Below are 16,886 nucleotides of genomic sequence, written 5' to 3'. Positions count from 1 at the left end.
GGCTACCGAAAAAATTTACATTTTCACAGTTTTGTAATTAAACAAATTTGCATAAATGTAAGCAGTCATAACTTCGAAGGGAAGGCATTCTTTCATGCAACTACGCTGATATCCCTACTCGGATGGCATTCATGCCATTGAGCCTATTATGTAATTAAAACAATCACCACCACGGCGGTGGAGATTATGCAATGCCAATATGTCGACGAAGAGGTTAGTAATTAAAAAACCAAGTCGAAGAAAAAACGATGTAGGCAACCATGTTGGCGGTTTAAGGTTCTCTATTAAGGGTCATTAAAAGTACACCTAAAATTTCCTTTTTTACGCAATTTTGTTGATGACCATAAGTGATGGTTAGTAAGAAGCGGATTCTTGCTTCAATGGATAGAAATGTTCTGGTTTATTGCGTATTGAGGGTCATATCCGCCAATTTGTCATTGCTGTAAAATTTATGAAGGGTGGCAGCAACAGAAAAATTTTGTTTGCCATAATTTTAGGTTATGACAAAATTAAAGACGTCTTAAAAAAAAGAAACATTAAAAAAATCCAGTTAGGTTTTTGCCATATTTTTGCCACTTTCCATTACCAAGTGAAACCTTTCAAAAAAGAAATATTTCTGCAAAAAATACCATACCGTAATCCATTAAACCTGCAATGACCTCCAGCCAGAGGTAAAATCACAAAGACAAATTTTCCACAAAAATCTATTTTGGAATTAGACGCAATAATGGAGATTAAATGGTTCTACTAAGGCTTCCAAAGTAGCAGTAAATACCAAAGAAAAACAAACCTCAAATACCACAAAATACGAAATCCCGCGAGATTTGCATGAACAGCGGGCGAATGACATGAGTAGCCACACACGCACACACACACCCACTCTGAAGCACCGTAACCATTTAAGTGGAAAAACTCACATGATAATCATTAAAAGATAATCAAAAATCGAACATTGAACTAAATGCCCTCCGTATATGTTATTCCATGCAGCCACCAACCCTTACCATCACTTCTCCTCCCCCTCCCCGCCTCCTCACTGATGTGTGGCTATTAGCAAACAGCTAAGGATTCATTCAATACTCTGTGCGACACAAATGGATGTTCTTAAACTGATAATTTCCGAAAAAAAAACCCAAAACAATGAAAGCAAAGGACATCGAATCAAATGAATATGAGTGATCTTTGTGTGAGTACAGTGTGAGGTTCAAATATTAGGATACTTGGTTTTCATCATGTCATATTTATTTAATAAAATTAATTGGTATAAATGGACAAAAAGGGCGTTAAAATCGGCCGGCGGAACCTTTTTTCTATTTCTATTGTCAGAACATAAAATTACATTCAATTTTTCTGCAGAGATTTTTTTCAAGACATATTCGTTGTTCTGCAGGTATAAGTTTTCACCTTCTAATACACAGCCACTGGTTAGAGAGTGCGAAAAAATGTTTAACATACCTAAACGAAGGCGGAACTGATAGCTGGGTCAAAACATAGACCTACATTTTTCAAAAAAATTTTCAATCTTCAAGAACTTGGTTCCTTTAAAAACAGGGGTAAATACTTCAAAATACCGAAAAAATTAGAAAGTACTTTTTAAATCTTAAAAGATATGCAAATGAGACGGAACCTTTATATGGGTACTATTAACAAATATCGACCTATGTAGAAGGTTTTTTGCATAAATGCGCCTTAACCTACAAAAAACCCAGAATGTCAAATTACAGACAATTTAAGGGGAGAATTTAGCTAAAACCTTCAAAATGTCAAAATGCGGAATATGTTCAAACCCTAATTGGCAATAATCTGCATATATGTATGCCAGGCTTCAAAAACCCATAGTACGAAATTACAGTCACGTTGGTATGCAAATGGTGTTAAACCCTCAAAATACCGAAAATGGGGTGGTACCGTTATATTAGAGCTATACCAGTATTACTATTTTTAGGGGGAACATGATAAACCAAAATATTCAATTACAGTCAACTCAGGTAAAAACGTACCGAAAACCCTAAAAATAGGGGCTACCACGAAACATGAACCAATATTGGATGAATAATGTAGCTAGGACTTTACAAATATATGGACTTGGACAAACCTTTATATGAGTAATACATATACCCAATTTTTGGAGGCCCTGGAGCTAAGCAATGCGGGTGTTATTCGCCAGTAACCAGTCGAAATACTAGAAAAAGTTGGACTTAACGGAAGCTTCAGTTTCGGAGAATACAGTATATCATTGTGGCCATTGAAAATCTTAACTTTTATTTTCTCGAAATGCTGACGATTTTTTATACCCTTCACCACACTGTGATACAGGGTATTATGTCGTTGTGCATATGTTTGTAACAGGCAAAAATAATCGAGATAGACCCATGGTTCCTTTTGGGAATATGCATAGAATCACTTTCTAAGTCGATTTATGTATGTCCGTCCGTCCGTCTGTCCATGTTAAATTGTAAACAAAGTACAGGTCGCATTTATGATCCGAATTGGATGAAATTTGGCACAGCTCATTTGTTTGGCGCAAGGACGAACCCTATTGAAATTGGGTTCGTCCCTATTGAAATTGGGAAAAAGCGTACTTAATTAAGTATAGAATGATGTGTGCAAAGTTTCGTGAAAATCGGTTCAGATTTAGATATAGCTCCCATATATAACTTTGCCCGATTTTAGGTAAATAGTCCACTAAAGTCCCTGGAAATCTTTGGATGTGCATGAAATTTGGCACAGAGTTATGAATAAGATCGAGAATGATGTCTGCCAAGTTTCGTGAAAATCGGTTCTGATTTAGATATAGCACACATATGTATTTTCATCTGATTTAAAGTAATTGGTGCACCAAAGACCACGATGTGCACGAATTTTGGTATAGGGTAGAATGATGTTGCTAAGCTAAGTCTAGAATGATGTTGCGAAGCTTCGTGAAAAGATACATAGCTAGGCGGATTGACACAACGTACTGATGTTATATAAATTAGTCTCTGGCAAGTTTCTCTGAAATCGGTTCAGATATAGATTTACAACAAAACGCGTCGTCTGTTAGGATACATATGTAAAATATACCCAAAGTGGTGAAGGGTATCATATAGTCGACTCAGTCCGACTTTACTACTTTCCTTACTGTTTTTTTTTTTTTGCGAATTGCCCTTTAAACCAATGTAGCAGTCGTTGTCCTTCGTTTTCAAGATAGTCAATGACAATTACTCAAAGCTCATTCCTAAATACTAAAAAATTAAGCTTGTCCGTAAAAACCATTCTCGAAGCTATATCGTAGCAACATATTACGGAATGATATGATATTCACGCCCAGGTGAGCTATCTATATGTGAATCGCTCATAGAAAAGCTTAATGTACGTCAATCTAGTCTCATTTTGCTCCTCTCTGCAAAATTTCACTATAATCGGGAAAACTTCCAAGATCGATTTTTATACCCTACACAACTATGTTGTCAGGGTATTATAGCTTTGTGCAGCCCCAAAAGTTTGTAACGCCGCGAAATATTGGTCCTAGACCCACCTTTAATTATACCGATCGTCATATCTCGACTAGCTGAGTCGATCTAGACATGTGTGTCCGTCCGTCCGTCTGTCCATTATAATTTGTAAACACGATACAGGCCACAGTTATGAACCAATCTTCACGAAATTTTGCATGTAGGATGGGTTCTGGCCAATGAAGACCCCTATTGTTTTTGGGAAAGATCGGTTAATATTTAGGGGATGAAATGGACCAAATACTAAATTTTTGTCGGTTTTTCTGGTCGCTCCAGAGGCCGCAATAATGGCCCGAACATCGTGAAGTTTTGCATGGAGAAGGGGATCGGGCCAAAGAATAAGCATGCCTGTTTTGATAAAGATAGGTCAATATTTAGCGGGTCAAATGGACCCTGACTTTTGTGTGAAAAATGACAAAATTTGTATTCTATAGCGTATATATTTACTCCTGAAGGACATAGACCCGAGAAGTTGATATTTTATCATAGAGGAGTGGTTGACCTTTAAATTAATACCAATTATGTTGTTGTATGTTCCCGGATGTGGGAGTTACACCTAAATATTTACAGGTATCTCCGTATTCGTATATTATTTAATAACCCATTATCACTCTAGAGAGCGGAACTATAGCGCTGATCGCTTTGAAATGTTCCATGAGGTTCCAGTTATGGTCAAGGACAACGCCTATAATTTTCGGTGAATATCAGATAATAATTTTGGAGGGTAGTGGACCGAAAACTTACTTTTTTGTGTTACTTTCGAGTCGATCTATAGACCACAAATGAAAGCCGAACATCACAATACAACCCACGGTGAAAGAAAATCTGGACAATAGCTGTACTGAATACTCGTAATATTCGGAAAATATGTATGTGTGAGGAAGAGGTGCTGTTTATCTCTAATCGGGCAAGAGGGTGCAAATATCACTAAATATTGCCCAGGCTCGGAATAAAAATCCGCAGAAAATTTGAGTTCCGTGGTAGTTGTGTAGGGTATCGTATGGTCGGCCCCGTCCGACTATACTGCTCCGCTCACTGGTTCTGCTTGTAGTGGTTTAAGGTTTTTCTTACTATTTTTTTTAAGAACCGCAGTTCCAATATGGTCATCTTTACAATTTTGATTCGAATCTGATGAAATTTGGTACAGCTTATCTATTTGTCCCAAGGACGATCCCCATTGAAATTGGGAAAAATCGGTTGCAATTTAGATATAACTCCCATATATATTTTCGTCCGATATTATGTAAATGGTGCACCAAAGTCCTTATATATCCCTCGATCTGTGGGCGAATTTGGCATAGCGTACTATATAAGGTCGACAACGATGAGTGTTAAATTTCGTGAAAATTGGTTACGATTTAGATATAGCTCCCATATATATTTTCGTCCGATTTGAAATAAATAGTGCACCAAAGTCCCTTTATATCCTTCGATTTTCGATATAGGTCTCACATATACATATATGTGCACCAAACTGCTAATGCTTGTCCGATTAACACGAAATTTTGCACAACGTATCATGACGAGCTTTGAATGACGTTATTGCGTTTTGTTGAAATTGGTGAAGCCATAGCTTCCGATATGTATTTCGAAGGAGGGCCTTGGGATTAAATTTTTTAACAGTGCGGCATACCGAATATCGTGTATCAATTTTGCTACAAATCGTTTTTCTTAAATGTGTCCCATGTTACGCAGACGACTCTAAATCTGCCCGAATGAAATTAAAATTAGCATAGGTTGTAGAAAGACATGAGTATGTTCCTTCGAGGGAACATTGACATGCAATTGTAAGGATACATATGCATATTAAATAAAAGTTTATTAGTATTAAAATAAAGTTTATTAATATAAAAAAGATTTTGTGCCTATCGTCCAGCAGTTGGTTCTGTAGCTTTCCAATATTCCACTTAAATGGGCTGGTAAATGAATACCAATGCTTGTTAAGGTTTGTAACCTTGCACATATATATTTGAAAATTAAAAAAGGATGAAATATAATTTACAAAAAATTTGGTTGTTGTTTTTTGTGAATTATTAAAAGTCCTTATTTTTGATGGCGGGCATGATAACTTCTCACTGGAACATCGGAATCCGAAAATTCCAACGGTGTTAGAAAGAGTACATGTATGGCTCTCGTATGAAGTAGGATTATTGACTTCGCTCTAAAATTAACAAAATGGCGGACCTTTGATTTTTTTTTTTAATATCGCCTATTTTTGACCACAACTAAGTTAAAAATTATGGAAGATCTTCATCGATTAGATTTATCCTAGTTTATACAATAGCTATACACTCACAGAGAATCGTCCTAAAATTTGAAATCGATTGGGTTATTAGTTTTTGAGTTATCGTGCCCGCCATTTGCAAAAACGCTGTTTGGAGAAAAACGCGTTTAAAGTTTGAGAAGCCCTCACTTGATGCTAACACAATAAATCGGCTATATCTTCAAAAATTGTTGAGATTTTCACTTGAAAATTTATAGAGACATTTTTGAATTAGTGTAGGTTCAAATTAAATCAAATACCAAATTAAATTTTAAATTTTTTCCCCTTAAAAGAAATTAATTGAAATCAAATTCTTTTTTTTTCATTTTTGCGAAAAAACAAATAGACATTCAAAGGAAATATTTTGGAGTCGAAAATATATTACAAAACTAGTTTTGTTTTTAAAAAGGAACGACAAAGATTAGCCAAACTCTACTTTAATTTAGCATTTTTTAGGAGTAGTATTTATTTTTTCCGCCACTTTATACGGGAGATCTAATAAAATAAAGGTCTTGTCCCATTCAAAGTGACTGGTATTTGGCATTCCATGTAGTTGATGGATGAACGCCATTTTTGGGAAAAATTGCCAATATACATAGATTTAAATTTGGACATGAACCTAGAGAATTTTAACCTGTGTGTCTGTAAATTGGTATTAAATTTCCTTGCGGGATAAACAATGTCATATAACTGGCGTTTTCCTCATTCTGACGTATAGTTGTGCAACTCGGATTTTTTGTGCCCACGCTCTTTGAGAATGTGTTCTTTCATTCCATTTTTAAACAAGGTCATTGAGTAATCGTTTCTTTATTACCTCCAAAACATTTATCTGTATTAATATTTCACCCAAATACTGTATTACATATTTCATGGATAAGTATTAACAGGTAAACAACGAAAAAAGTAGGAAATGCGTCATATGGGACAGATAATGAAAAATTCAATATAATATTGAAAAATATTAATGCAACACAACATAAAAAACCAACAACAATAGCAATGACAGAAGAAGCACAGGACCTCTCAAAATAGACAAACATGCAACACCACAATGGCACATCGAAGTAATCGTCTGAGTAGTGAAAATAAATCGTATGGACAAAAAAAAAACAGAAAATCATTGAAAAGACAACAATCGGCTTAAAGCATTGGGTGGCAAATTGTTACCCCCTCTCCACCCAAGCGACCTACCAAAAGTATGAACTCAAAAAAACGAAAGAAAAACATGTGGTAGTCAGTCAGCCCGGAATGGTAGTGGCAGACATCAAGGACGACCCCAGGCAGTAGCAAAAAAACGGTTGATAATACATCAACATGCAACACATACTTACATATGAATGTGTATGTATGTATGTACATTTTACACACATAACATTCGTTAAAGGACATTGTCACATATGTATGTGTGTATGCTCATACTTTTGCAGTTATAAAACGAAAAGAAAAAAAAACAGAATAAAGACATGTGTTTGTTGTCGTTGTTGTTGTTTTGTATAGATTTTTGTTCTTCAATATTTCATAGTTTTTCTGCAATGTTGTTGTTTTTGTTGCTGCTGTTTTCTATAAGTCTATAAGTCCTTGCCACACAGGAGCGATGTGAGAGTGTGGGTAACCAACACACACAAAACTATTGTACTCTATAATTACACTATTGTTAGTGTTGTCACCCGCCTGCTGGCAAGATGTTTTTTTTCTTCCACTTGGAAGAAGGTGAGTAGGTTCGGTTAGTTTGACGGTGGAAGGTGTCCTTCCTCTTGAAAATAAAGAAATCTACTTGTTCGATGTGTTATGGCTTTCAAGAGATTTGTCATATGTGCGAGTGTTTATGTGGGGAATATGTGTGTTTTGTTGATATTGTAGTGTCTTAAAAATAAGTTTGTCTTCGACAATAGGTATTTTGCTTTATTTTTGAATTTTTGAGAGAAACGTAATAATAGCAATTTTCACACCAAATTTTTGTGATTACATTTTGTGAAAAAGTTATTAAAATATATTTTTTTATAAAACATTAAGTATTTGATTCTTGCAGTTCGGCCGGAAAACTTTAAATAAAATAGATAGATAAAATCTTGGTAGAAATATTTGAAGCGAATTTGAATAAAATTAGAGACATTTATTTAAAAAATGCGCCTACAATCGCAAAAATACCGAATAATGGAGGCATGTCCGTCCGTTGTCTGGCTTGCTGGTGCGCACGATAACTCTCGAAGGGAATAATCGATTTCACCCTAACTTTGCACATTTGAATAAATATTCATATTGAATATTGAATACCAAACTTAGTTTAAGTTCAATGATGGGGAATATCGGTACACTCCTTCTGGTACCTCCCAAACAAAATGGACAAAATTATGCTAAAAATAAATTTCATAGTAAAATTCAAACGGACTATTCGATTTTAACGAAACTTAAAGCCTAGATAAAGTATGGAGATGGGACCCATTGGTCCACTCTTTGTGGTACCTCCCCACAGAGGGTCAACATTTTTAATATTTTTAAATCCAATATCAGGCGAATGCAATATCCTATTTTAACGAAACTTTGTACAATCTATTATCTTACCAAGCCTAGATCAAATAGGAAGATGGGACCCAGTGGTCCACTCCTTCTGGTATCTTCATCACAATCAACATTGTCAATATTTATAAATGCAATATACGACGAATGAAATATCAGATTTCAACCAAACCTTGCATAACCTATTATCTTTGCCAACCCTAGATCAAGTCCGAAGATGGGAACCATTGGTCCAATCCTTCTGGTACCTTCCCCACAAATTATCAACATTTTCAATATTCCGATATCAGGCGAATGGAATGTCCGATATGAACCAAACTTTACAGAACCCATTATCTATATTAAGTCCAAAGATGGGACCCATTGGGTCCACTCCTTCTGTTACCTCCCCCACGAAAAAATTTTCAATATTTATAAATGCAATATCAGGCTAATGGAATGTCATATTTCAACCAAACCTTGCACAACCTCTTTACCAACACTATACCGATTCTGAAGATGGAACAAAGTAGTCCACTCCTTCCGGTACCCCCCTCACAAATGGTCAATATTTTATAAAATTTTATCAACGTTAAATCCGAAACCTCTATGATAAAATCATAATTCTTATATAAATTCAGTAGTGTTTGGCGGGTTATTTGGGATACCATTTGTATTTTGTTTTTGCAAAATAGTCAGGCTTAATCCCAGTTTGTTGTTTTTATAAAAAACAACTATTTATTAGTGAGGAATGTATGGCATTGTCCGCCGAGGGGTAAGGCAGGGAAGACTATAGTTTCGATCTCGTCACTGATCCTCATCAGTTCCCTTAGTTTTTTGTTGGGATATTCTCCCCAGAAGCTATTAATAGCTTCTTTACAAAAAACCTTTCAAACCCAAATGTCTCTTGTGACAATTCGAAGTTCTTACGTTACCAGCGATACGACCCCAATGAGAATTTCGTTTCGTTGGCGCCTGACTTCGTGGTCAACAAGGCATTTACAGACAACTACAATACATTTCCTACTGCTATGTGTCGTCACTTTGTGACGAATGCACATAACGTTGTTGTTGGTATTGCTACATACAATATATTAGACGTTCGATCGATCCGAGGAGCGAATATCAATTTGGACCACTACCTTGTAGCAGCCAAGGTTCGCACTCATCGTAATGTTGCAGGAAAGGTGCGATCTAACACAACACGGAAACTCGACGTCGAAAAGCTGCAAAACAACAACAGGTAGCCGAGGCCTACTTCGCTCAATTTACACAGCTGCTTGACGAAAGCACTTCTTGTCCCCATAATAGTATAGAAGCACAATGGCAAAGGATTACCCACTCCCTACAAACTACAGCAAGCAACACTTGGGTACCTAAAATTACAATCAAGAAACCCATGGTACGATCAGGAGTATCGTAATGTTACTGATGTGGAAAACGCAGTATACAGGACAACCCTGCAGACAGTAGCAACACGTAATGCGATGGAGAAACGTATTTTCAGAAAAAAGAAGAAAGAACAAGAAAAACGTCAACGTGTGCAAATCGAGATGTACAGGAGTCAGAATGAAGTCAGGAAATTTTACCAACGAGTAAAACACCAAACTGAAGGCTTTGGTACAGGCACATCCTCCTGTAGATATGAAGAAGAAAACCTGGTGATAGATACAGACAGCATGTTGATGATCTGGAAGGAGCGTTTTGAAAAGCTTCTGGTATCAAATAGTGGCGGTGGAGCAGATACCCCAAAACCATTAAGAGATGACGGTATAGAGTGTATACCACTTAGCCAAGATGAGGTCAGAATAGCAATCAATCGGCTGAAGAATAATAAAGCAGCAGGTGACGATGGGTTACCAGCATGTCTAACAATTGGAACCTCAGCATTCCTGTGTCCCGTGCACACAAAAAAGACAAGACGATATGTGCCAACTATAGAGGAATAAGTATCCTTCCCATCGCATATAAAGTGATATCCAGTGTGCTGTGTGAACGACTGAAGCCAATGGTCAATGACTTTATTGGACCATACCAATGCGACTTCAGACCTGGTAATTCCACCATTGACCAGATTTTCGCTCTGCGCCAAATCCTGGAAAAACCAACGAAAAACACATCGACACATTCCACCTATTCGTCGACTATAAAGCCGCATTCGACATCCCTATCCGCTCAGAGGTGTTTAAAGCCATGTCTACGTTCGGCATTCCTGCAAAATTAATTCGGCTATACAGAATAACTTAATCTGGCACAAGATCAGCAGTTAAAGTCGGAAAGGACCTTTCTGAGCCCTTTAATACCGAACGAGGATTCAGACAAGGTGACAGTTTGCCGCAAATCAAAAAATTTCAACAATTATCCATAACACGCTTTAATTACAAAAATTAAGAAAATTATCAAATCAAAAAAGGTAACTATTAAAGAAAACAATATCAGTAAACTTCTCATAAATCTCATCACATTAATAATTTTCGGTAGCCTAAATAAAAATACCATTTAATATTAATTAATCCTCCTCAACCTATTCGGTCACAATAAAACAGAAGTAACAACGACTATTTTCATTTACACTCGCTGCTAATTCCGGCTAATTCACTCAAATGTTAATTTGACAGCTATTGACAGTTGGTGAACAACAAAGAAACAACAACTGCAATATATGTTTTGATAGACAACTGACATCAGACATGACGGTAATGTATCAACCGTCTGTCAACGCATCGATTTCAACCTACCTTCAAATGGTAAGGTTGAATTCCCTCAATGATTTATATCCCTCTGTTGCCGGTTGTAATGGAAGAGGGGAGGCGTTGAAACAGCTTAATTAAATGACGCAGAAAATTACGGCTAACATAATATTGCGACGGTGCGTAGATTAATTGTGAGCGGGAGTGAGAGCGTGTACGCACTAGTCCTGGGGTAACTGGTAAAAGCACCCGTATACAATGTGTTGTTGTTGAGTATGTGTGTGGTAATTGTGCGTTCGGCAGGTTTGTATTATTATTTCTTTTAAACGTTTGTCCTTTGCGTAGGAGGAAATGCGTGTGGCTTTCTTAGCTGAACTTAGTCATAATCGCACTTGCATGCTAACGTGATGGAAATTGGACCCACTTTAGCTTATGGATATATTCGTTTTATGATTTTTTTTAATTATAATATAACAAGTTGCAATATTTGATAATTAAAAAAAAGTGAAGGGAAGATTAGAAGAAGGGGAGGGAGTCTCTATGGACGAGCTGAAGGGAGTCTTTATAGACGAGCTTAGGGGAGTCTTTATAGACGAGCGTCGGGGGAGAGTCTCTATAGACGAGCTGAAGGGAGTCTGAGCTGAGGGGAGTCTTTATAGACGAGCTGAAGGGAGTCTCTATAGACGAGCTGAAGGCAGTCTCTATAGACGAGCTGAAGGCAGTCTCTATAGACGAGCTGAAGGCAGTCTCTATAGACGAGCTGAAGGGAGTCTCTATAGACGAGCTGAAGGGAGTCTCTATAGACGAGCTGAAGGGAGTCTCTATAGACGAGCTGAAGGGAGTCTCTATAGACGAGCTGAAGGGAGTCTCTATAGACGAGCTGAAGGGAGTCTCTATAGACGAGCTGAAGGGAGTCTCTATAGACGAGCTGAAGGGAGTCTCTATAGACGAGCTGAAGGGAGTCTCTATAGACGAGCTGAAGGGAGTCTCTATAGACGAGCTGAAGGGAGTCTCTATAGACGAGCTGAAGGGAGTCTCTATAGACGAGCTGAAGGGAGTCTCTATAGACGAGCTGAAGGGAGTCTCTATAGACGAGCTGAAGGGAGTCTATAGACGAGCTGAAGGGAGTCTCTATAGACGAGCTGAAGGGAGTCTCTATAGACGAGCTGAAGGGAGTCTCTATAGGCGAGCTGAAGGGAGTCTCTATAGACGAGCTGAAGGGAGTCTTTATAGACGACCTTTTTAAACAAGGTGAAGGTTTTTGCAGAGGAGCTAAAGGAAGTCTTTATAGACTGACTCTATAGACGAGCTGAAAGGAGTCTTTATGTAGTAGAGCTGAAGGGAGTCGTTAAACACGAGCTGGCGGGAGTCTTTATAGGCGAACTGAAAGTACTCTTTAAAGACTACCTGGATGAAGTCTTTATAGAAGACCTGCTGAAGGAGTCTTTGTAGACGGACAAGATAGAGATTTTTTTTATAAACGAACTGAAGCTAATCTTTCATAAACGGCTTCTTTATTACGAGCTAAGAGGATTCTTTATAGTCAAGGCAGTAAACCATAAATATTTTTTATGGGCTCCCAATAAGGCGTGGATTTATTAAAGAATTTTTTTCAAGGCTCCCCATAAGGCGTGGATTTATTAAAAATTTTTGTAAGGCTCCCAATAAGGCGTGGATTTATTAAAGAATTTTTTTCAAGGGCCAACTGAGGCGTGGATTTATTAAAGAATATTTTTCAAGGGCCAACTGAGGAGTGGATTTATTATTTATTAAAGATTTATTAAAGAATTTTTTTCAAGGGCCAACTGAGGCGTGGATTTATTAAAGAATTTTTTCAAGGGCCAACTGAGGCGTGGATTTATTAAAGAATATTTTTCAAGGGCCAACTAAGGCGTGGATTTATTAAAGAATATTTTTCAAGGGCCAACTGAGGCGTGGATTTATTAAAGAATTTTTTTCAAGGGCCAACTGAGGCGTGGATTTATTAAAGAATTTTTTTCAAGGGCCAACTGAGGCGTGGATTTATTAAAGAATTTTTTCAAGGGCCAACTGAGGCGTGGATTTATTAAAGAATTTTTTCAAGGGCCAACTGAGGCGTGGATTTATTAAAGAATTTTTTCAAGGCTCCCAATAAGGCGTGGATTTATTAAAGATTTCTTAAATCTGCCGTCGACGACAAAACACGACAGAACACCACCATCTAAGCTATCGACAATCGATACTTCCACCTTGGTGGGTACATCGGGATTATGTTGTTCAATAGGCAATGCCAAATGATAGGTAACATCTTCATCTTTATACAGAGGACAATAGGCACCATATAGTAGATTTTTACAAACATCACTACGTTCCGCATCCATTTCAAAGGGGATTTGTATACCCAATGTAGTGAATTTCACCATCGCCTTCAGATTCAGCATATTATTACGGGTGGCAACAAATTGTATAATCATTTGTGATTCGGAACCTTTGACAAAATCGCAAGGCATATCCGAACAGCTATCCACTTCAACTGATAAGGGTAGAGGGGCATTGTTGGCACCTGGAAATTGAAAGAGAGAAGAATAACATAAATAATAAAAATTCCGAAGTAATAAAAAGTTATTTTTTTTAAATTATATTTTTAGATATAAAACCTACATTGACGAACGGGAGTTTCTGCTGCAATTCCTTGCACTGTAATCACCAAAATGATGACATGGGCAAATTGTGAAATTTTAGTTAAACCGTGCATTTTTTTAAAAAAATTGAATTTTTAATTGAAATAATTTTGTGTACTCTTTTTAAAAGCTTTCACTTGTTGCTTTCAAGGCTGATGTGTTGGTTTTGAGTTCCCACTGAAAACCGCTAGACAATTTATATTAAAATTCGATTGACTGAAGTACTTCTGCACCGACGACTTCTACCGCCAAATAATAATCTAATCGGACAGTTTAATTCAAAATAATGACCAATCAATGTGTTTTTGCAAATTTATTTTGCGTCGGAAAACTAGGAGTTCGGTACTTTTATTTTAACACCTACTATTAGGTTATCAAGGTGCAAATTCTTCGTTATCAAAGCCTCTTAGCGGTTACAAATAAACGAACTTAAGTACATTTGTACCGGTAATGGTTGTTGTTTGTATTTTTAAAATGGGGGCAAATATTAGTGGTATTTTTAGAACCTACATTAACAATAAACGTGTACTGAAGTTGTGGGAATTATAACGGAACAGTTTTATAGGTGACGCAATTAACTCGGAAGACAGTATGGTGTCCACTAATATCAGTTCGAATAAATATATGGTCTCTATAAATTCGAAAATGTGAGTCTTTATAGAAGAGCTAAATGGTGTCTCTATAGACGAGATAAAGGAGACTCTACGGAGTAACTGACGGGAATCTTTATAGACGGTCTTTATAAACGACCTGAAATGAGTCTTTATAGACCAGCTGAAGAAGTCTCTTAGACGAGCTGAATGGAAGTAATTTACAAGCTGAAGAGAGTCTTTGTAGACTAGCTTAAGGGAGTCTTTATATACGAACTTAAGGAAGTCTTTATAGACAAGCTGAGGGGAATCTTTGTAGACCATGACAAAATATTTTTAAACCTGTGAGCGGAGCAGTATAGTTGGACGAAAATCTAACTTTGTGTGGTTCTATATTCTGAGTTTGGTCAACAAATATTACCGATATTCAGTACAGCCCTTCTGATTACTTGTCCAGATTCCCTTTACCGTTGGTTTTGTTTTGATGTTCGGCTTTAAATTGCGGCCTATAGATCGGCTCGAAAAAAACACGAAAAAATTAAGTTCTCGGTCCACTGCAACCCAAAATTATTATATGTTCATCGCCGAAAATTATCGGCGTTGTCCTTGACCATACCTGGATCCTCATGGGCAAATTCAAAGCGATCAGCGCTATATTTTCGCCCTTCAAGTGTGTTAATGGGTTACTTAATAATATATGAATACGTAAGCACCTGTAAATATTTAAGTGTAACACCCGCATCCGAGTACATACGACAATATAATTGGTAAAAATTTAAAGGTCAACTACTCCTGTTGGATATACTATCAACTTCTCGGGTCCATATCCTCCAGAGGTAAATATATACTCTACAGAATAAAAATGTTGTAATTTTTCACACAAAAATCAGGGTCCATTTGACCCCCTAAATATTGACTAATCTTTATCAAAACAGGCATGCTTATTCTTTGGCCTAATCCCCTTCTTCATGGAAAACATCGCGATGTTCGGGATATAATTGTGGCCTCTGGAGCGACCAGAAAACCAGACAAAACTAAAGTTTTTGGTCCATTTCATCTCCTAAATATTAACCGATCCTTAGCATATAGAGGTCTTCATTGGGCAGAAGTGATCATACATGCAAAATTTCGTGAAGTTTGGTCCATAACTGTGGCCTGTATCGTGTTTACAAATTATAATAGACAGACGGACGGACGGACACACATGTCTAGATCGACTCAACTAGTCGAGATATAACTATCGGTATACTTAAAGGTGGGTCTAGGACCAATATTTCGTGGTGTTACAAACTCTTGGGGCTGCACAAAGCTATAATACCCTGACAACATAGTTGTGTAGGGTATAAAAATCCACTCCTATTGTTGAAAATGAAAAAAAACAAATATTTTTAAAAAATCCACGCCTATTGTAGAACATGAAAAAATATTTATAAAAATCCACGCCTCAGATCGTCTACAAAGACACCCTCAGGTCGTCTATAGGGACTCCCTTCAGCTCGTCTATTGAGACTCCCTTCAGCTCGTCTATAGAGACTCCCTTCAGCTCGTCTATAGAGACTCCCTTCAGCTCGTCTATAGAGACTCCCTTCAGCTCGTCTATAGAGACTCCCTTCAGCTCGTCTATAGAGACTCCCTTCAGCTCGTCTATAGAGACTCCCTTCAGCTCGTCTATAGAGACTCCCTTCAGCTCGTCCATAGAGACTCCCTTCAGCTCGTCTATAAAGACTCCCTTCAGCTCGTCTATAAAGACTCCCTTCAGCTCGTCTATAAAGACACTCTTCAGCTCGTCTATGAAGACTCACTTCAGCTCGTCTATGAAAACTCACTTCAGCTCGTCTATGAAGACTCACTTCAGCTCGTCTATGAAGACTCACTTCAGCTCGTCTATGAAGACTCACTTCAGCTCGTCTATGAAGACTCACTTCAGCTCGTCTATGAAGACTCACTTCAGCTCGTCTATGAAGACTCACTTCAGCTCGTCTATGAAGTCTCACTTCAGCTCGTCTATGAAGACTCACTTCAGCTCGTCTATGAAGACTCACTTCAGCTCGTCTATGAAGACTCACTTCAGCTCGTCTATGAAGACTCACTTCAGCTCGTCTATGAAGACTCCCTTCAGCTCGTCTATGAAGACTCCCTTCAGCTCGTCTATGAAGACTCCCTTCAGCTCGTCTATGAAGACTCCCTTCAGCTCGTCTATGAAGACTCCCTTCAGCTCGTCTATGAAGACTCCCTTCAGCTCGTCTATGAAGACTCACTTCAGCTCGTCTATAAAGACTCCCCTCAACTCGTTTATAAAGACTCCCCTCAGCTCATCTTCAAAAGACTCCCTTCAGGTCGTCTATAAAGACTCCCTTCAGCTCGTCTATAAAGACCCCCTTCAGCTCGTCTATAAAGACCCATTCAGCTCGTCTGTAAAGATGTCCTTCAGCTCGTCTATAAAGCCACCCTTCGGCTCGTCTATAATGACTCACTCATCTCTTCTAAAAATTCTCCCTTCCGCTCCTAAGATTTATTTATCAATTTCTCAAAATGCGTTTAATTTTAGAGGAAATAAATATTCAATTCTATTTTTTTTTTTTTTTTTTTTGTTCATAAATTTGTCACAATTCGACGACGCCATTATCATCATTAGCATGTGTTTATGATGACTTCTGTTTTTGATTAGACGGTCAGTGCCAGGTGTTTCGGCA

General features: G+C 37.6%; 1 protein-coding gene across 1 annotated transcript; it reads right to left on the bottom strand.

Annotated features, from left to right (window-relative positions):
• Positions 1 to 10,611: 10,611 nt before the first annotated feature.
• LOC133334659 (uncharacterized) lies at positions 10,612 to 13,677 on the bottom strand. The gene is made up of 3 exons (XM_061542990.1): positions 13,584 to 13,677; positions 13,081 to 13,485; positions 10,612 to 10,625 (listed from the first exon to the last, which is right to left on the bottom strand). The coding sequence occupies exons 1-3, from the start codon at positions 13,675 to 13,677 to the stop codon at positions 10,612 to 10,614; spliced, it is 513 nt and encodes a 170-aa protein (XP_061398974.1).
• Positions 13,678 to 16,886: the final 3,209 nt, after the last annotated feature.

Source organism: Musca vetustissima, unplaced genomic scaffold, assembly GCF_032173495.1.
Source record: "Musca vetustissima isolate MV318-11 ecotype Yass unplaced genomic scaffold, APGP_CSIRO_Mvet_v1 utg20932, whole genome shotgun sequence".
NCBI lineage: Eukaryota > Metazoa > Arthropoda > Insecta > Diptera > Muscidae > Musca > Musca vetustissima.
This window is presented reverse-complemented; position numbering and strand designations above follow the sequence as displayed.

Excerpts from the sequence above, each read along its gene's own strand:
- LOC133334659 (XM_061542990.1), bottom strand. The coding sequence starts at position 13,677 with ATGCACGGTTTAACTAAAATTTCACAATTTGCCCATGTCATCATTTTG. Across the intron at positions 13,486-13,583 it reads AGAAACTCCCGTTCGTCAAT|GTGCCAACAATGCCCCTCTA; the intron begins GTAGGTTTTATA and ends TTCAATTTCCAG.